Raw genomic sequence first — 20,876 nt, 5'->3', positions numbered from 1 at the left:
GTGTGAATGGGTGAGTGTATGAATAATGCATCTGCTGTGAGCGCTTCGAGTGTTGGCTTCTATAGAAAAGTTATAGATATAAATCCAAGGACTTATTATAATAATTTAGTCATATTCATTCATCTTATTTTCATATTCCTAAGACATGCATGGTAGGCCAGTTGACCACTCCAAATTGTCTGTAGGTGTGATTGTGAGTGTGAATGGTTGTTTGTCTATGTGTGCCCTGTGATTGGTTGGCAACCGGTTCAGGGTGTACCCCGCCTACTGCCCATATTCAACTGGGATAGGATCAGGGCAAGAAAGCGACCCTTGTGAGGATAGGAGGTTCAGATCATGGATGGGTAGATTTAACAAGTCTGGATAAGGATAAATGTTAAAAAAGGGTTAGGGTTAGGGTTAATACAAATACTTCTATTACCATTCTCTAATCGACCAATAATGAAGATTTCTCTTACCATATAAGTAATTCTCTGCTACTGCTGCTGATTATGATACCAGTATTCTGTAAGATTAATGATTATTCTCTTGATAAACAACATTTTATTACAATTGTTTTAATTTCATGAAAACAAAATGTTTGAATGTTGATTTCATTTGAAAAAAAATATGTAGTGTGCTGCAACAGAAGAATTTGTATCATTTGCTGTTGTAGCATGCATACTCCAAAAGCATGTGCACTGGTATGTGAAATACTGTATTGCTTAACTTTGTGTGTACTATTTCTTTGTGAGTCTTATGAGATCTTACAGGAGGTTGGAGTGTCTAGCTGTTATCTGTGTAGAAAATTCTTGTTTCTTAAATAGGGTCTATTGTACATATTAAAAACTGATAATAGCACTGGTCAACAATTTAGAAAAACATTAAATCAGAGATGCAAATTAACATTTCTACATGATTTTTTTGCGCTGATTCAGAAGCTGCCCTTGTTTTTTTCTGTAGCATATTTTTCACAGTGCTACTACTACTACTACTACTACTACTACTATTACTAATATCTATAATCTACCAAAAATATTAATAATAGTAATGATAAGACAGAGGCACGGTGAAGCACTGGTTAGCACGTCCGCCTTACAGTTCAGAGGGTAAGGGTTCGATTCCACCTTCGGCCCTCCCTGTGTGGAGTTTGCATGTTCTCCCGGTGCCTGCGAGGGTTTTCTCCAACAACAGAACACATCCAATAAAACTTTATTTATGCAGCACATTTCACAACTAATATAACATGTTATATCGTTTTTTGTAATATTTCGCAATATTTATGAATTGAACGTTAGGTTCAACAGCAGCTGTATTTTTTGGGGGGGGAAACGACAGATACAATCACATACAACACATCATAAAATCCATATTGTGCATGCTTTTCTGGGTGAAACCTAAATAAAGAAACAATGAAAATATCTTAAAAACCTGATGTGTCAGAAAAAAAACACTTTTCTAAATCAGTGCCAAAAATGTATTTGGGTCCATGTAAAGGCATCTTTGATTAAGTTGACCAGTGTAATGTTCATGTCTCATATTAGTTTGAATATCTTCACTGAGCAAAGCTCTTGGACTTGTAAAGCTGCCGATAATTGCACAAAAACCTTTCTTGTAGCTTTCTCCTCCAAATTAATCATAAATTATACAATTGATTGTATATGTTGTGCTATTCTTTTCTAGAAAAACATAAAGTACTTCTTGGGACAGTTGTGATCCTATCCTACTCTGTATACACTGTCAAATAGAAATAGAGAAAAATGTTGGTCCTTGCTGAGAAAGTCTTGCACACACAAAACCATCCTGCTGATTTTAAAATCTTAAAAAATTTAAAATAAAGTTGGTCTGTCAAAAGATTTATGTTTTATATTTGACCTTATCTATCTATCTATATATCTATATATATGCAGTTTATATATTATTTGTTTTTTTAATCACCCCAACTATCCCCCCCAAAAGAAAAGACTATGCTGCAGTAGTGTAGCTTGTTCCTTCAATGGTCCAAATCTAATGTTGTTTTTGTGACATTCAAAATTAATTGTGTATGTATTAAACGTTGTGGTAGTTCCACAAATACATATTTTATGATTGCAGTTTCATTCTGTGGTTATAATGTTTAAAAATCTCTTGTGTACACTTTGAATTGAAATTTTGTTTGCTCATTCCATTTCACCTCATTGCCATAAAAGGAGCTTCGTCTTCATTCCCAGCAAAAACATGGACTGATGATTTAGACTTCCTTTGCTCCCACAATGAGTTGAAGGAAAATAACAAAGAAAGTTCCCATCAGTGGGGTCCCATCAACAGTCTGTTTTGTTGATCACGGACAAGTGGAGGGCATTTGCTAACATCGCAATAAATGGTCTTGACCTGATTTGAACAATTATTGTGCAAGGCCTATTTGAGTTAAGATTGTGAATTATTTTTTTTTTTTAACCTTTATTTACCGAGGCCTGACCCAAAGAACAAAGGCACTTTGAGAGGGATTGGGGATAGAGTGCTAAAAAAATAAATAAATACATAAAACAAGGTTCTATAAATACACAATCAAAAATAAAGAACAACAACCAAGAACAATAAAACGATACAATATAACAACATATCTAAACTAACAGCTGCAAGAGTTGGTTAAAACTTGTTGCAATTTTTGTTTGAAAACTGTATATGATGTGATGACAGTAAATTTAAGGGTATTTTGCATAGTATTGCATATAGTGACAGTTGACCATCCATAGGTATTTTTAAATTCAAACTCAAATTCAGTTTGCAAACACCCAACGATACTTGCTCGCCTTGCAAGCAAGGACAATCTGGCTATGTACTTTTGGAAAGTGAAAGAGAGGCTACGTAGGTGACGTTTGTTCACCAATATACCCTACTTACTGCACATTGGTAACTGCACTGGGATAGGCTCGAGCACGTCCGCAATCCTTGGAGGATGAAGTGGTTCGAACAATGGATGTATGTTAAAGCCAATGAACAGCACGGTGCTGCCTTCATCACTTTGTATTTCAGGGGCTGCATCACTCTAAACTTTTTCAATATATCCCCCTTCCACTCTAAATCAATGTATTAATTTTCTTCTAGGAATTGACATGCATGGAACTCTGTTTTGTATTTATTTATTTATTTATTTTCCTACAAAAAGCCCAAATTAACATATTTCTTGAAATATTGTTTTCTGTGAAATGTTGTTTTCTGTCAATCATTTTTATTGACTCAAGGACCTGCATCATCCTACGGAAATAAGTGCCCCATGCAGCAAACGTATCGAGAATTGCTTTGTAATATTCAACTCGTGAATGACAACAGAACATGTAACAATGTTTGAAACAAGACATTTTAACTGCTTAGCATTCTTCACATCATGTACTGTTTCTTTCAAAATGCGTCTGATATAGTAATAATGCACTTCTGTATGTCAGTACAAAATAGCACACAGAATAAATCTTTTTCTCTTGATTTGCTTTAAGGTCAATGTGATTGTGCAATACATGGGAACTGCAAACCTTTCAAAAGACACAGCTGCAAGTCTATTCCCAGAAGCCTATTATTATAAAGAAACAGCGTGGACCCTTACTGCAGTAGAGTTCAATTTAGTCGACAGTGCCTCATTCGAACACATAACACCCAGTGTACTAAGCAAATAGCAACTGCCCCAGTCGCCTCAATAGGTGAATGACGTAATTGCCTTTTATCCCCGCCCCCCCTCCAAAAAAACCCTAAAATAAAACTTGTTCTGACAATCAATGATACATGTGTTGACTGAATCCAGCCCAAGAAACTCAACATTTTACAGGGTGCTAGAAGGATGTGAAAATTACAAAAGCATTCAGCTCGGAACACCAATTATTGTATATTGTTGTATATTGTATATATTGTATTGGAATGGACTAAGTATCCTTTCTTCCTTTTTTTTTTTTTCAAACTCCAGGTACTGGTAGACGTCTATAAAACGTGACATTCTGTCATTTTTATTGCCCCTTGTACAATTGACAGTTAAAAGGGTCTGCAGTTGACATTTTGGTGCCAAATATCACAACTTATCTTTCTGGATCTCGACGAGTTCATACATAAAAGGCTGACCTATACAGTCTTATACCGTTTGGATGGAATCCTTACAAAATACGATATGTTGAAAAACATATTCTTGATATAATGGAATTATTGTACATACAATCTAAACGCGGTACACATTCACAGAGAGATACATCAGAATTGTTTGTTTTGATCTTGAAGTGCAATTTATTATATTTTTAAAGACATCTGTCATAATCATGCTCTGATCATACAGCAGAAAATAATGCCCACAATCTTAAAATTGGGATATCAGAGGACTAATAACATGTAAGATTTGAAGAATGAATTTACATCAAATACACATTGACTGTTTCACTTTCCAGCAAAGTCAAAGTTCAAGTATAACAGTTGTTTCCAGTATTATTTCAATGATTTGAGTGTATTAACCAAGAATAGTAGCATTTATAAAAATAAAACATCTCTTCAAACTTTAAGTGACCATGACTAACTACACAGCAGTGTTAAAAATACTTTACAAAAACATTGAAATATGTATGTACCAATTAAGAAAGTCTGCACAGTGTGTCCCGTATGTATTTATGTATGTGTATAAAAAAAGAAAAACACAATTGAGAGTGCGCATTAAATAAGATTTTAAGTTTGTTTTAGGGGAAAGGGTGAACATTTGAGATATTCAACTGTAATTTCTGGAATGTATGGATGTCATCATTTCTACTAGCATTTATCATCCGAAACACACTTTCACAGCAAACGCTAGCAGCTAAAAAAATAAATTTGCAATACAAATTAAACATACAAAATTATATCAGCCAATGTCAGTGAAACAAATTCATACAGTATAGTTACCGAGCTGAATGTAACTATAATTGAACATTTTGATTTTGACATTCAGTCGTGTTTAGATCCAGTAACACTGATATTTTTGAAATGCTTATAACTCATTTAAGTACAATTTACAGTACATCTTAACATGTACTCAACTATATAATTTCATAAGAACAAACAGCAGTGGTTCTTTTAGTGCTATTGAATTGTAAACGTGTAATATTTTGTCACTATTATTTTCTATTTTCAGGATGGTTAGTGGTTTCATCAGTCTTTATTCTGTTTAATTTGGATCCTCTAAGCCAGTGGTCCCCAACCACCAGGCCGCGGACCGGTACTGGTCCGTGAGTCACTTGCTATCGGACCGCCAGGCCGCACAGGCAAGAAAACATTTTTTTTTTTTTAATCGACAATTAATTTATTCAGGTCAAGACCCTCGTCCCGGTCATGTGACATGTTTCCCCAGTCGAGCCCGCAAAGTTAGCAAAAATGAGTAAGAATTTATTTTGAAAAATATTTAAAAAATTGGCATTCTCTCCCAATTACATCCGTCAGTTCAGGTCAAGACGCTCGTCTCGGTGACGTGTCACCTCAGAAGCAAGCAAAAATGAGCAAGAAACAGATGTTTGGAAAGCTTCTTCGGAAAGGAAAAAAAAGCCTCATGAGGTGACGGAAGAAGAAGAGGCTATGACTTCTAAGAAAAGGAAAGCTGCATTTAAAAGAACATTTCTGGAGTCCTACTTAAAATATGGATTTATCGCCACAGGTGACTGACGCGCCAAGCCTACTCTGCATAATATGTGGCGACGGGCTAGCTAACGAGGCATGGAAGCCTTCAAAACTGCTTCGGCACATGGAGATCATGGAGACAAAACCAGGGCCAGTGGTCGTTTATGTTAAGTTTGTTTGCTAATCTGTTGTGTTTGTGGTATAGATGGGTGTTCGTTGTGATGACGTGAGTGGGGAGGACTGTGTGTTCTATTATTGAAGATGAACAGTTTATGCCCTAAAACTCCAGCTCCTCTGAAAAGGGTTTGATGGTTTCTTGAGGTTGAAAAACATGAGGGGAGGTTTGAAGCGAGAGTTCTTCTCAACAGCTCCTCTTTCCTCTGCGGGGAATCGATTGCGATAGATTTCGGGATAGGACTTTTGGAACTGAAATAAAAGCAGGTGTATTAGTCAAATACTAAACTGGCATATTTGATTCTTTTCATTCACATGAAGACATACCTGTTTTAGTCTTCTCTTTTTGTCCTTGGCGGGAAGATCTTTGTCAGAAATCAGGCCTTCCAGTAATTCCTGCAGGGGAGTTTGGGTACCAATCAACTTTGGCTGATCTGAATCCACCCTGGCAATCTGTTTATAAAATGCTGGAGATGTGCTGAAGTCTGTATCAGAGCCTGCATATTTGATCTGGTGGGAAAAAAAACAAAAGCAAATAGAAATCATGCCTGCGTGTGTTATGAAATTCAAAAAAGGTTTGCCTTTGACACTCAAATCTTGTATGCAAAATCATATATTTATCCCCTTAATTGAAATAACACGATGATCATGAGTATGTGTTAACACTAAAATATTTTGTTAGTGATTAAGTAATCACGTTACAATTCTTAATTGACAGACCTGAACTCTTCGGAAGTGGGAAAGATGCTCCTCAACTTGGCGGCGCAGCTTGTCAGGGACTTGGAAGATGGTGTCGTGGTGCTCCATCATGAAAGTAACCAATTTGGAGGCAAGCAGCTCATCCAAGTCCATCTCATCCGGGGAGCCCAAAACGCATTGCGAGAACATTTGTACCATCTAGGCAGGGGCGAGCACAGGAAATGAATTAGCTGCACTAGTGCTTGCATTACGTCTATGAGGGATCTCAACATCAAATGTAACATCATTAAAATAAATCAGATTGAGCCAGCAACTGATAGCCAGTCAGCTAGAAAGTGAAAAGATGTGTGACAGAAGATTGCAGTCAAGGTCCAACAAGTAGGTGAAGTTCCTAACAGAATTAACACTGATGAGTGGGGCGGGAAAAATGTTTGCAGAAATGAGATGATCGTCCCGTGTTGGCATAATTTCCTGCAGGCTGGAACTCGGGATATCATGCAATTGCTTCGTGTCACAAACCAAGAGTTGCTATGGCTCGCTGAGTGTCACCCACATATGTCCACTTCATACTTAATGTTTTAAGTGGGATTAAATTAATGCCAATACTGTTACTCTTCATAATTTAGCAGATGCGAACACAATTGTGAGTAGTCCATCTCAACATTGATTATGTTGCTTTTATATTATGTTGAATGACAGAAATAGGGGATTAACTACTATTTAATTTACATTTACAGTCCAGATGGGACACTCCAATATGCCCCATTAGTCACATCAGACACATATGCAATTTATGTAATCATATAAAAGAGGCCTGGGTTGGATTTGAAAAAAAAAATAAAAATCTGAATTCTACTGTTCACGTTGACATGTTAAAAATAAGATACAAAACACATTGGGGACAAAAATGGAATTCACCCGCAGTATGACCGCAGCCGTTGACAAGTATGGCAAAGTGCAGAAAATGATCACGTTGAAGATTTTTTTTTTTTTTTAAGGGACAGAATTATGATTTTTTTTTTTCAGAATTATAATTTCAGTGTTTTACCATTAATTTTCTAATTTTCGGTTTTAATCTTGGTGCACCTCAATTATACACACACACACATAATAATTGATTACTCATATATGCATTGATTAGTCAAACACATGCAATAAATAACTGCTAACAAATCCATACCAGTGTGCGGGTGGCAATAGTGTCATTGAGTAGAGGAAGATGAGGGTTCTGGGATACCCGTGCCATGAGTCTCAGCAATAGCTGAAGATGGCGTCGATTGGGTGGCGGAAGCAAAAGAGTGCTGACTTGAAGAGCCTCAGTGGCCATGTCTTGCTCCTGTAGCAGACCTAGCCAGGTAAGGAAGATAACATGTATTAAAGTTTTTAGTTGTGGAGGTACACACAAAAACGACTTGGGATTTAAAAAGCTCACTGAGAATGTTGACAAACACTTCATAAAGATGGAAAGTTAGTAGCGGTTCTTTGAGTTGCTGATAGTAGTCAGCTACTGTTTTCAGGATATCCCTCTCAAATCCTGGGTAAACTGGTTGTTTGGTGTCATTGCCATTAGGCCCTGTAACAGAAAAAAGACAATTATTTTTTAAATTCTCGACACACTGAATTGACCAGTGTAAAATATATTATGTAAAAGTACTGGGGTAGGATTAAAAACGTCAACTGTTTGTGACAGTTGTCACATCAGTAACTTTGACATTATAAACCAATAGGCCAGAAATGACAGGATAAAACAAAATAAAAACACAAAATCAATTTTCAAAAGGTTTTGTCGAGCACTAATTTTCAAATTGTGGTATACTGATGGTACGCAGGACTCTCTTGGTGGTATATGAAATATTAACTGAATATTGTTTCAAAGAAGCAGTTGTATTGAGCAGATTGGTCATGAGTTCTGTAATTTTGCATTGTCTGGGAGGTCAGGAAGGTCACAGAGTGTGATTTGGAATTAGTTGAGGGAGTCGCAGGTGAATAGAAAGTAAGGAGAAGGTAGAGTGTATATTTTTAATGAACACTCAGGCCAATGTTCTTGGACACGGTGTAAAAGTTTGAGAGGCTCTGTTGTGAAGGAAGGGTACATGGGCCGTGGAGAAACATATTCAATTTTGGTAAGGATAGGGACTGCGGTGCAGACACAATCATGCATGTTTCTTGTTTGAGTACACAAGTAATAGTTATCAGTCAGGTTCGTCCACACCAAACTCATCCAACCATGCTTTCAGGGACGTCACATTTTGCATTGGTGCACAAATGTTAAATGGAAGGGTCTCAGTCTCTCAGCGCAGGAAAGTAATATTCAGAAATGTCTGTCTCAAAATAGTCAATTTCCTTCACATCACTCACCCAAATGTACCTGGGGTGTCAATTTAGTAACATTTTTTTCCCTTCCTTTTTAACAGTAAAACATTGCATAGGAGCGTATACTTACAGTTTGCCAAACATTTCATTGCTGACACCACCCAGTAGGGCATGTCGTCTGCAAAGAGAAAATAAGAGCCGTCAGATATTTGACCAGAAACAGACTATGTGTAAGTATCGGTAAGTATCGTGCCATTACCATCGTTGTTCTCCAACACAACTATGCCAGACTTATTGATGTTGAAGACGTTGTGAACTATATATTTGCCTTTCACGTGTGCTGGATTTAATACACCATCCAACGTCGTTAAACCCAGCACTCGCTGCAAACTGGAAGTTAAATAATACTTAGACTACATCAAGAAATATAACAGCACGGAACACCAACATTGAAGAGATTTGTACATACTGTGAAGCTGTCATTGATTTCCAGGTGTTATCCACTTGCTTGGGAGTAATATCTTTTCTGCGAATGAGTTTGCATTCATGCACATCACCAATCGCTACGCTGTGCCTTTTGTTCCAAAAATCAGAAGTCTGTCAAGCAGGACAAATATGTAAACACTTTTTTCAAATTCAAACATATTGCTACATTCACTTAATGTCGTAAATACTGATTATAAAACACTGCTCTGCAAAAAAAATGAGTAAATGAAGTGTTCCATGAATAAATGAAGGAATAAATAAACACCATACCTTTTTATTTCTTAATTTATTTATGGGACACAACCACAGCTGGAACTAAATGCTATCGATAAATTAGAATCAAATATGACATAAAATTATAAAACAAAACAAAAAAATTAATTTAGTAACAATTTAAAACATTATTTTATGTTTAGTTGAGTTATCGCTGATATTTACGTTTGAAGATCTGAAGAGTGGAAACTACAAAAAAAAAAAGAATTTGAGAGGAGGGAAAAATCTTTTTTTTTTTTTTTTTACACCACTCTATATTGATCTTTGACCTAAGGGACATCATACACATCCAGAAATAACTTTAATTGAGTGTGCACAACTGTTATTGTCTCACCATAATAGTGGACTTCACAGGGGCCGCGTTCTCCTGCTGTGGTAATTCTTCATAGTCGTCCCAGCGGATGAGTCTTGGCAAGTCAGTTCTGTTTCGAGACAGAGCTCTCGATGGCAAAGACTTAAGGGGAGATAAAGCGGGAAATCTAAAACAAAGGGAGACATCAGTGAGCTCAGTGATGTGGTACCACGCACACAAAATAGTGTAGTTTAGTGTATCAAATAAATATAATCATCCATCACAAAGTTTCCATCAATTGAACAGCCTCAATGCATGTGAGCATATATATTTACCTGTACAAATGACTGTTATCTTCAAAATCCTCAGAACCATGGCGTCCCTTAACATCTTCGATGACATGGGCCTTGAGGAACTTCCTGAGCAGCTGTAAGGTCTGGTAGCGAGTCACTTCTGGCCCAAAGTTGCAGTTGTGCCGGAGAAGCTGATGGAGATAATCCACAGCCTCGGATCCCGAGAAAGTGCAATCATAGTAGCGTAAATGCATCCAGTGTCTTCTTAACGGCATGCCTCCACGGAAGAGTTGAATAGTTTCATTCCACTGTAAAACAGGAGGTACCACACAAATGAAAGTAATACAACACTGTATGGGAACTTCAGTGTTTGTGCGGTCCGCGGCGCGCTACGGTTGCGCGTTCGGCCGTGCGCTGCAGTTGCGTGATCGGACAAAATTAAACTTCCTGCGCACTGAGATCCACTTAAATTTTGGAAAGTACATCAGTACTTTAAAAATATTTTCTAAATTTTAGCGACCGCTCTGTCACAATATTGCGACCAGCACGCTGCAGTTGCGCAGTCCGGGGCGCGCTACCGCGCGTTCGGCAGTGCGCTGCAGTTGCGCGATCGGACAAAATAAAACTTTCTGCGCACTGAGATCCACTTAAATTTTGGAAAGTACATCAGTACTTTTCAAATATTTTCTAAATTTTAGCGACCGCTCTGTCACAATAATGCGACCAGCACGGTACAGTTGCGCAGTCCGCAGCGCGCTACCGCGCGTTCGGCGGTGCGATGCAGTTGCGCGATCGGACAAAATTAAGCTCCCTGCGCACTGAGGTCTACTTAAATTTTAAAACATTACAATATTTTTGTTACCCAACGATCTAAATCCCTCATAAGCAGAAGTGCTTCATCCCGTTTCCCATTTTAACAGTGTCAGCAGTGCATGCAATGAAATTATATGGTGCCAGTGTAACAAGCTGAAATAAACAAACCAATGAATTACATTTGAATCGGGAGTGCGTTATCTCGTTGTTTAATATCCATATTTAAAACAATTACATCGGACCCGAAATTTAATAACACTTAAACACACTACACTATCTCTTCTTTGGATTTCATAACATTACTCACCAGCTTCGTCGCCCTGTACGGCCCTGGCCCGATAACTCTTCCCTCCATCCCACGAAACGGAAATAAACTTTATTGCTCCAAAAACATTAGAATAAAATACTTTTAGACGATTAACATAACTGAAGTCCGGACGAGGACAGAAACGTTGCCAAGTTGCAAACTTTGAATCTCATACGTCACACAAAATGAAGAACGTGATTGGATGTGGACTAGAGCATGTGACCAACAGACGCGCTGGTGATGTTGCTGTGACTACAAGGGAGCTGAAGTATCTACTTAAGTGTCCATCCAAGATTTAGTTCGCTTTGCAGCCTCTCCTAAATGCTGTCGGGAAACGCTATAATTATTCAGCACTCTACATTAAAATGTGTAAAACCAATTCAGTTTCACTTTCATAACTCATCCAGGATCTTGTTCTTTTGATCACCCTCAGCTCATGACACATTTTTGTTGATTTTCACATCAGAGAAAATGTGACCTCTGCTGTTTAAGGAGGCACTCCCAAAGTGGACAGACGGACGGACAAACGGATGGATCGATGGATAGATGGATGGACGGACGGATGGACGGATGGACAGATGGACAGATGGACAGATGGACAGATGGACAGATGGACAGATGGACAGATGGACGGATGGATCATGAGTCACAAGCACTGTCCATGATTCACAAATTTTGAAACTTTCATGCATTACAGCTATTTTTTTTTTATTGTGAAGAGGCACCCACTAGATGGCAGCATTGTTACTGAAATTAAATTACATTTTTCCACAACTGAGCTGAAAAACTGACTGCTATTGGAATTACATTTGGGTAGGTTTCAGAAGAAATCTTTGAAAACATAAAACATTTAAATTTGTATGAGTTTACCAATTTTTTTTTACCCTTTTTTAAAACTATAAACTATCTTTGAAGGTGGAGGGAAAAATACTATGTACTATGACATATTGCATGAATGCTCTGCACTACATTATTAATCCATAACCTGAAACTGTTTTAAAAAATATTATTAAAAGTTATTTTAAAAAATATACCTTTTTGTGACAAATAACCAATTAAACAAATACTACACTGGAATGGCAGCAGAATAGCTGACTGCACCTCACAGTTCAGGGGTCATGGCATAAGATTGGGGCTCTGGCCTTCCTGTGTGGAGTTTGTAAATTCTCCCAGTGCCTGTGTGGAATTTTCTCTTGGTACTGCGTCCACATTTGAAAAACATGCATAATAGGTACTTAAACTCAGATGACACCCTGGACTGGTCACCAGTTACATGTAGTGAAAGACAACCATTGCCATCATTGTGGAACTGAACCCATGCTGCCTTCATGCAAGTCAGATTTATGTACCACAACATCACCGTACACCTATAAAATACACTAAACCTAAAAATATAATTGTAGTTTATTCTTATTCGGGTCTCGTCTGCCAGTTGGTATTTGTGGTTACTTTAGAGTTTGTTTAGATATTATATATAAAACACGATTATTTAGCCATGGGAAAATTGACATAAAATAAATATAGTAGTTGTTTTTTTAGCAGAGCTAGCCAAAGTCCTTTAAAGAAAGTAGTCTTTAATCCTTAAGGAGTGCTCATTTTAGTTATTTCTTGTTGACTTACTTTTGAAGAGGGTCTTTGTTTTTTTTAGATTAAAATTCAATGAGAAACAAAACCAATGGAGTGTAATAAGAAAAGCAAAATGGCTTTGCAAAGTACGCCAGAAGGTGTAGAATGTCATTTGTGTTTCATTATTTATGGTGGAACCATATTTTTTTTTTTCCAACACCCTTTTTCCAACTCATGTCTTCTCTCTATGTGCTGGGAATTATGCACTGCCTGTAGTGGAGTTGTCAGGCTTCACTGCTCACTAAATCGGCAATTCTCCTCCAGCTGGGCATTGCGCTCAACCACATCATGCCAAGGCCTATTTTGATGACCTCATCCTTGTTGTCACTCTTATTCTGGATGGACCCCTGCGGGTAAAAGGGTGTCATGGACTGCTGCACTTCCCTATCTGGTTGTCCATTGGCTAAGACAGCAGTATCCCCTTTGCAGTGCAACAGATTATACTTGATGACTCCATCTTAATCACATTTTGCTTCATTCTCTTTAATCTGTAAAAAACATTCCAAATTTGGCAGTGAAAACTTCCACAAGTATACGAGCATTTGAGCAGTCATTGTAATGCAACAGGCACACTCCAACTGACACACACAAGCACACACCCGCACACACATGCAATTCCGAATCTATTCACTCTGAAGGGTGACATAGTGTATAAATGCTCCATAGTAGCATCATACAAATAGATTTGTATTTCAAGTCATCATGTAAATTGATTGTCACTGTACCAACAAATATACTCCTTAAGAGTAAAACGCATATCTAAGTTAAAATATGATTTATGACACAACGACTTAGAAGATTAGTGGCTAAAACATTATTTAGTACATTTAATTGGGTCAGCAGGCTCCTTCAAACAAGATTTAATCAATGTGCCTTCTTGTTTTTACTTTTTGTGTTGTTTTCTTGGATGTTTTGTAATATGTCTTGTCACCGAAGGGATAGTGGGTAATGCAATTTTGATCTCTTTGCGTGTCATGGCATGTGAAGAAATTGACAATAAAGCAGACTTTGACTTTGACTGTGACTTTGTATTGAAAAAAAAGGTGAAGATTTAATTTCTAAATGAATAATTAAGCAATCAGCGATGCATTTATTCTACAAATCCATATTAACAACCAATATAGCAACATTTTATAGAAAAATAAATAGACTTTTGGATCGTACAGGATTACAAAAAATTACGGAGGCCTAGAGAAGCTAATGTGGAGTAAAAATGTTTTGAGTGGCATATAAGCTCGAATGCACCCGTAAAAACGTTCAAATTTCCTTCGTTTGCAGTGGTGTTTGTAGTTCTTGTATTAACCCTGATTAAATGTTGTGCAGGTGCACCTAACATTGTGGCCAGTGAGTGCACCAAAAAGGGTTCCTGCCGTCATAGTCAGCTGGGTCTCTTCACTGGTCCTTTAAGCTTTTGACCTTGCTCTCTGACTCTAGACACATGCTGAGTTGAAACACTGTTTTCTCGGACATGGAAGCAAGCCAAAATAAATAACCTGCCCTCAGAGTGTCAGCGGAACCACAAGAAATCTTAAACCACGTCTCGGCCCAACGGCACTCACTCACAGGCTATCAGCGAAAGACTTGCTGAAATTTTAATTGTCTGAATGCATCATGTGGTTTGGAAAGAAAATCAAATCAGGATGGCTCATCCTTCCTCTTTGACACCCATCCAAAGGAGAGCAGCATTTTTGATTAGGGTTTCATTTATTCAGTTTAGGTGGCTCTGATTTCAAGGTTGGGTTACACTATCTTGGGGGACAAATAAATGACATTGTATAGGCAGGTAATTCAAGAGTCTGCATGCTTCGATCCTGACAGATAAGAAGGAGATAAGAGACAGGTGTCTGGTGGAAATGAGGCTTCCATCTCAAAAGTCAATCAAGGAAGCTCTGTGAAAAACATTTTAGAGAAAATAAGGGCAGACATCTATTCCTTTCGTTAGACGAGTGTTTTATAAACGTATTAATGAATCTTACTACATCGTTTCTGAGCACAGATAAAATCAACTTTAGTGACCAAAATTGGTGGACCTTTCTCCATGGGTGGTAGTGGGGGAAGTGTATGTCACTGTTATTATAGTCAACAGTTAACCAAATAACTAAGCTTTAAAAAAATGTGAACAAAAAATGTAGTGCTTATAAGAGCGATGATAATTAATTGAAAATACATATTATGTTTAGGAAAAAAACTCTAACATGCAGTGGTGGGAAATTAAAAATTTCTATAATATTAATATAAAAATATAGTGTTTTTCGAGTATTCTAGAAAATGAATTTTGATTTGGATTTCCAAATCCCTCACTTTTCAAGATACCCCCAAAATTGTTTGTTCAACCAGTGTAAAGTAAATATTTGCACTAAATAATAGTAATGATAATGATAAATCTAATAAAATAATAAATAATAATGATAATAAAATACTCAAACAAAAAGTAAAACAGTGATATCGTACGCATAGTCAACAGTTCTGTGCACCGACGGAAAATATTGACATTGGACCTCTCGATGGAGAAGATAATCAAAGTGTCCATCTATTGTGAATAAAAACAGTACTGAGTAAATATCAAGGTATAAAACAAAATATGTCAGCATATGACGTGTTTAATGTGGCTGTGTGATGGCGTCTTTTGAAGGTATTACTGATTGTCCATGCTATTAATAATTGGTATTCATTGAAATGGCTCTATGTCATGGCATAAAGGTCAATTAAAAATGCATAAGGAGTAATGGGGCTTTATGAATTACTCAGCAGCTGCCTCTCAAATGTAAGAGTCATGGAAAGCAACAGTACAATACAATGCATGACAGTTTTAAATATCTTAACACCCAAAGTGGATACATTTTGATGCTTTGGCATGAGGGAGCCAATTCAATGTGTTGGCTTAAAATGAACAACACTACAGTATCATAGATAAATTCATTTCAATGGTCTATCATAATAGTTAATTTCTAATGTCAAATATAAGATGTGAGGCTAAAACAGCTTTTAGTTCGACTGTATTTCCTGCGTGAAATTATTTTTGGGGGTGGTGGGGGCGTCACTTTTTGTATTCTCACTGTATCCTGTCTGGCCAGTAGATGTCAGCTTTGTATTATGAAATGCTTTAGGGACAGCTACCCTACCATCCATGAGTCTGTACATGGTGACTAGACAAATATATATATATATATATATATATATATATATATATATATATATATATATATATATATATATATATATATATATATATATATATATATATATATATATATATATATATATATATATATATATATATATATATATATATATATATACATTTATACAGTATATCTTTAGAATGTAAGAGGGAGCCTGAGTACCAGGTCAGACTTGAAACACTCAAGACTCAGTGGTGGCACATTATTGGGGTACCCCTCAGAAGTGTAGGGGTGCTTTTGGGTGGAATATATACCCCGCTAACTGCCCAAAGTCAGCTGGGATAGGCTCCTGCAAGCCCGTGACCCTTGTGAAGAAAAGCGGTTCGAATGATGAATGGCTGGATACTTTGAAAACATTATTACAGGTCTCTCATGGTACCTAATAGAAGCTCAGGAATTGTGTGAATAATGACATATTTTTGGTGGGGATAGAGAGTTAAAACAAAGAGCATGAAGTTGTTTTCTTTTCAGTTCTGGTTGAGATAATTACAACATTTTCTTTGTGCACTTATCTTAGAAAACCTTCTGGCAAACATATTTTTTTCTTTTGCCAAGGGATAATGCGTTTCCAGAACATTCAACACTTAGAAACACAAATCCCACATCCCCAAAAGTTATTCTCTTGACTATAAAGTGGTGCTGTGAATACATCAACTTCAGATAGATAACGTGAAGTGGCAGCTTAAAGATGAGAATGAATTTACTTTTGTTTTCAGTCACTCTATGAAAATAGTGGAAAACGTTTTTGAGAGCTTGACACTAATCAGAAACTCTGACAGGCAGCGTTTTGCCAACTGGATTGGATGAATTAGTTCCTCGTAGGAAAATTACCTTTTATGGAATTTGAATGCAAAACATTTTCAAAGATGTGGCACGGTCTAATCACAGTTTTGCCAGTTACACTGATTTTTATTGTTGCTCTTGTCCTTTCTCAGCTGTTTCCCAACTGTTCATTTGAATACATATCTTTTCAATACCGAACACTTTCACTTTCCTATATGTAATTTCTTCTACACTCAACTGTGGCTTCAGGCTGTGCTTTTTATAGAGACATACTGCCAAAGGGCAGGTAGATTGCAAATTGGGATATATACAATTAGTTTCCTCTCAACAAGCCCACCATCTCCTCCGCAGGTGAAATTCTTTTCACTTCTTCCCCTCATTGGTTATTGTTTTGTTCATTGATGTGATATTATGACTGCATATGAAGACTGAGATAGTGAGAACCTGAAGAAGTCAAGCCACAGCATGTGCATGCTAATGACAAACAGAAACTAATAGATGGCTTTAAACCCTCTCCATACAATAAATGTGCAAGGCTTGTTTTTTTTGTCTTCCAAATAAGCCCATGCATCTACTTATCTGAACAACTTGTTTTGTTTGGACGCAGGAAATAAACATTGACTGATCCTGAAACTTATTATCAGTATCCATCCATTTCTTGACTGCTTTGTTACAATTGAACACAACTCGTCTATAATTGGCGTTTCTCATTATTCCTTTCGCTCTGAGCTTTCTTTCTTTGCCAGCTATTGCCAGGCCTCCAAATGGGAGATGTTAGCTGCGCCACACTCTGTGGACAGCCATTGAGCCCCGGAGCAAACGAGCAGACATATATATCACTTGACTCTGTGTCAGGACGATTACTGGATAAAGATCACAATATGACACTTTTCCTTTTCAGTGCTGGCTCAGTGAACAGAGGAAAAGCTCGTGCAGCTCAGCATGCTCCTGTCTGGGATATTGATCACAGATCTCAGTCCTAAGACCTCTCAAGTGTGTTAGAGGAAAAAAAAAAAATCCATGTGCCTTTTTTCATTTTTAAAACATCACAGCGATGCTCAGAAATAGTTTAGTCTAGTGAGAGCACACTTATTGGGTATACCTCCTTTTTGATTGCATATGTTGTGTCAATTTGTGTTGTACAATATTGACAATGTATGACCATCAGGACATCCTGTGCAATCATGCTTTTGCAGATCATCAGCACATTTTCCCTCTTTGCTTTTTATTACATTCATGTTACTTGTAAGACCCATTTTACACATCACCCCTAAAATTGTTATGGTCGCTCAAATAAAACACAAACATTGCACATACCTACAGTACGTGTTTTTAAAGCCCTAAAGGCAAAACAGAGCTCCGGATGTTGATGTTACGCATCCCACAACGCACCACGCCAAACGGAAACAAAGTGATTTCGAAGATAGAAGTCATGAGATAATGCCGATGTAATGCCGATTCGGCCGGGGCCTTCTCTCGATCTGCCGTCATTGTTGTTAATTGATCCGTAATATTCAATATCCTGTCCAGCTTGTGAATGTATCTCATTAGGTCTTTTCCATCAAAGTGAGATAAGAATTCACTTGGACAGAATGTTGACGGACAAACGCTAGATTTATCGCAAGACTCCATTGTTAGTCATTGGCGTACTGGCGCTACATTACTGCCAATGTGAGTGTGTAAAAGGGAATAGTCACTTGACAGATGTTCTGAGCTCTATTGAAATTTGATAGAAAATACTTAGAGTAGAATACTTACTGTTATTTTCCGTTCATGGAAATTGAAACCGGTGTTACTGATGCGACCTGTTACTTTTGGTTGAACGGTCATCATATCATGACAGTTTTATTCATAGGTTTAAGATGAAAATTTGTGTCCCCTCAATTACAGTACCACGCACTGCATTTAGAATCAAAAGCCATTGGATACCAGACTCTGATAATGTCATATTATTGTAGATAATGATTTCTAGTTCTTTTTTATGTTTGTCTTATCGATTGTCTTATAATGGTGAAAACAAACATTTTCTTTTTCTTTCCCTTCTATTTGAGGGCTAAAGAGCAGTGAAGCAATAATCCTCAATCATCTCTATTATTTTATGGAATGGACAGAAATAAGTCAATAAATGAATCCCAATAATATTAATATATCATATATTGAGCCACAAGATACAGTAGGCCACATTTCATTTGAGCAACAGCTGAGGCCTCCAGCCGGGCCAGCTTTCAACCAGCCTTGTCCCCGCTGGGATATTATGAGAATCATAAATAATACGTGCTAATGAGATATGAATTGATTACGTGCAGAGGGGAGCTGGACGGTCTCAATCCATCACCCTAAATGGTGTTTAACAATAGATTACCAGCCAATAATTCCTCCAATATGAGATTAAATAAAATAGCGGGGCAATTTTCAGCAGTCTACCACTGCCCCACTTTCCTTCTATTTTCTAGAGGGTGGAAATAAATCTGCTCAATTACTGTACCGGCAATTCGTTTTTCACCGCAAAGGACATTATTATTTCATTTAGAGCTTGTTCATGCATCATAGATTATTTCATTTCACTCAGTCAATACAGAGGAGTGCAGTATTTTATTTGATCCGCCTGGGTTTACAGGGAAGTGGGCTTTATATACTTGGAAGAGGGGCTTTCTGTAAATGGAGAGAAGTGTACAATCTCCTCTGTGTATTTACAAAAACCCATTCTTGTGCTCATATTCTGTAAAATGCATACTATATTTATACATTTAGTCCATGCTGTCCTCAGGCACCGAGCAGACAATGAGAAAAATGGTCCTTCTTCAAACCTGTGATCAATTGAAACTGCATTAGTTGTGCCCATAAGATGATTTGGAACATCACTTCAATCCCAAAGAACACTGAAAATTGGATAACACACATGCACACCGGGCTCTAACTTAGCTGCAAATCATGTTAAGGTTTTCAGTGAAGCCCAAGTTGTGATTGGTTATTTCTCCTTTAACTGCATCATGTTGTACCTCTGAGGGTTCACGTGTGATGATCAATGTTAATGTTTCTTCTTATCGCTTTTCTTTGGCTCAATAAAACAATGACCAGTAAACCAACATTTCACAATATGGGAGTAAATTACAATCAAATGGACCAGAACGGTTTGTTTGGTATCTTGATAAGAGATTACCAGTTGCGCTAGTTTGATGTGCCTGGCCACTCATGTTGTGTTTGTGACAACCCCCTATAAAAGGAAGTATTTCCAAGGGAGGAGCTGCACTGGAACAGCACTTAATCATTACATACAATAATTATTTGTGTAACAGCACACTTTAATACACCATGTGCACTCCCCTCATACATATTGTAGCAACTTTCATAAATAAGACACGCACTGGTTAGCTCTGTTGATTAGACAGTCATTCCGACTCAAATCTGAAAATTCTGATTCACTTTTCTATTCAACTCACCACAAATTCTGGCTCGTGTTGAGCTTTGATCTCTTCTTCCATCCAAATGGCACTCCCAAAATTGGTGCCAATTACACACCTTTTGGCTGTTCCAGAAGAAATGTTTTCATTGAAACAGTAGCTAAGAGTAGTAGATTACGGGACCCGGGTGCAAACATCCAACCATTGTATAATGGCAACAAGCCAGGGAACTGTATTTGCACTCTGCTTTGTAAATGAGGCCGAACTGGTGTTTAGAGGTGTTGAGAAGTTGTACCATACTGAGCATTGGCACTAACATCAATACCAAACCTGCACTGGCACCAACTCAGAGTGAAAAGATTAAGCGATATCCTTTGCGCAACAAACGACAGGCGCTGGCTCCTTATTTGGATTCGCTCCCCTGTGGTGCAAACTTCACTTTGAGAAAGGGACGCATGCACGCTTTTCAAATTTATTGACAATAGAGTGAAAAGTCTGCGAAGAAATACAAAGTTCTTATGGAGCTGGCTCCTCAACCAAACAAACGTACTGTAAGATATAGGAACTTGGATGAAAAAAGATAAGTATTTCAACCAACCTGCATTGTACCAATGTCAGTCTCTATTGAGAAAATCTTCACCAAAACATGGCAGATCATTT

General features: G+C 37.4%; 1 protein-coding gene across 1 annotated transcript; it reads right to left on the bottom strand.

The window, feature by feature from the left end:
- Window positions 1–5,236: 5,236 nt before the first annotated feature.
- LOC147052308 (DEP domain-containing protein 1B-like) lies at window positions 5,237–11,368 on the bottom strand. Its single transcript, XM_085918458.1, has 11 exons — window positions 11,225–11,368; window positions 10,147–10,412; window positions 9,854–9,998; window positions 9,230–9,357; window positions 9,020–9,150; window positions 8,891–8,938; window positions 7,880–8,020; window positions 7,628–7,794; window positions 6,469–6,645; window positions 6,076–6,258; window positions 5,237–6,000 (listed from the first exon to the last, which is right to left on the bottom strand). Exons 1-11 carry the CDS (start codon window positions 11,270–11,272, stop codon window positions 5,845–5,847), a joined length of 1,590 nt encoding a protein of 529 aa, XP_085774584.1. The 5' UTR covers window positions 11,273–11,368; the 3' UTR covers window positions 5,237–5,844.
- Between the last annotated feature and the right edge of the window lie 9,508 nt (window positions 11,369–20,876).

The sequence above is a fragment of the Syngnathus leptorhynchus genome, chromosome 8 (genome assembly GCF_054491065.1).
Source record: "Syngnathus leptorhynchus isolate UIUO chromosome 8, UIUO_Slep, whole genome shotgun sequence".
Taxonomy (NCBI): domain Eukaryota; kingdom Metazoa; phylum Chordata; class Actinopteri; order Syngnathiformes; family Syngnathidae; genus Syngnathus; species Syngnathus leptorhynchus.
Note: the sequence above shows the minus strand (reverse complement) of the source record. Positions and strands in the feature narration are given on the sequence as shown.

Bases quoted from the DNA above. Each gene is read 5' to 3' on its own strand.
- LOC147052308 (XM_085918458.1), bottom strand. From the start codon at position 11,272: ATGGAGGGAAGAGTTATCGGGCCAGGGCCGTACAGGGCGACGAAGCTG. The intron at 8,021-8,890 runs GTAAGTATACGC...TTTCTGTTACAG, and splicing joins AATGAAATGTTTGGCAAACT to GGCCTAATGGCAATGACACC. The intron at 6,001-6,075 runs GTATGTCTTCAT...CTTTTATTTCAG, and splicing joins AAAAGAGAAGACTAAAACAG to TTCCAAAAGTCCTATCCCGA.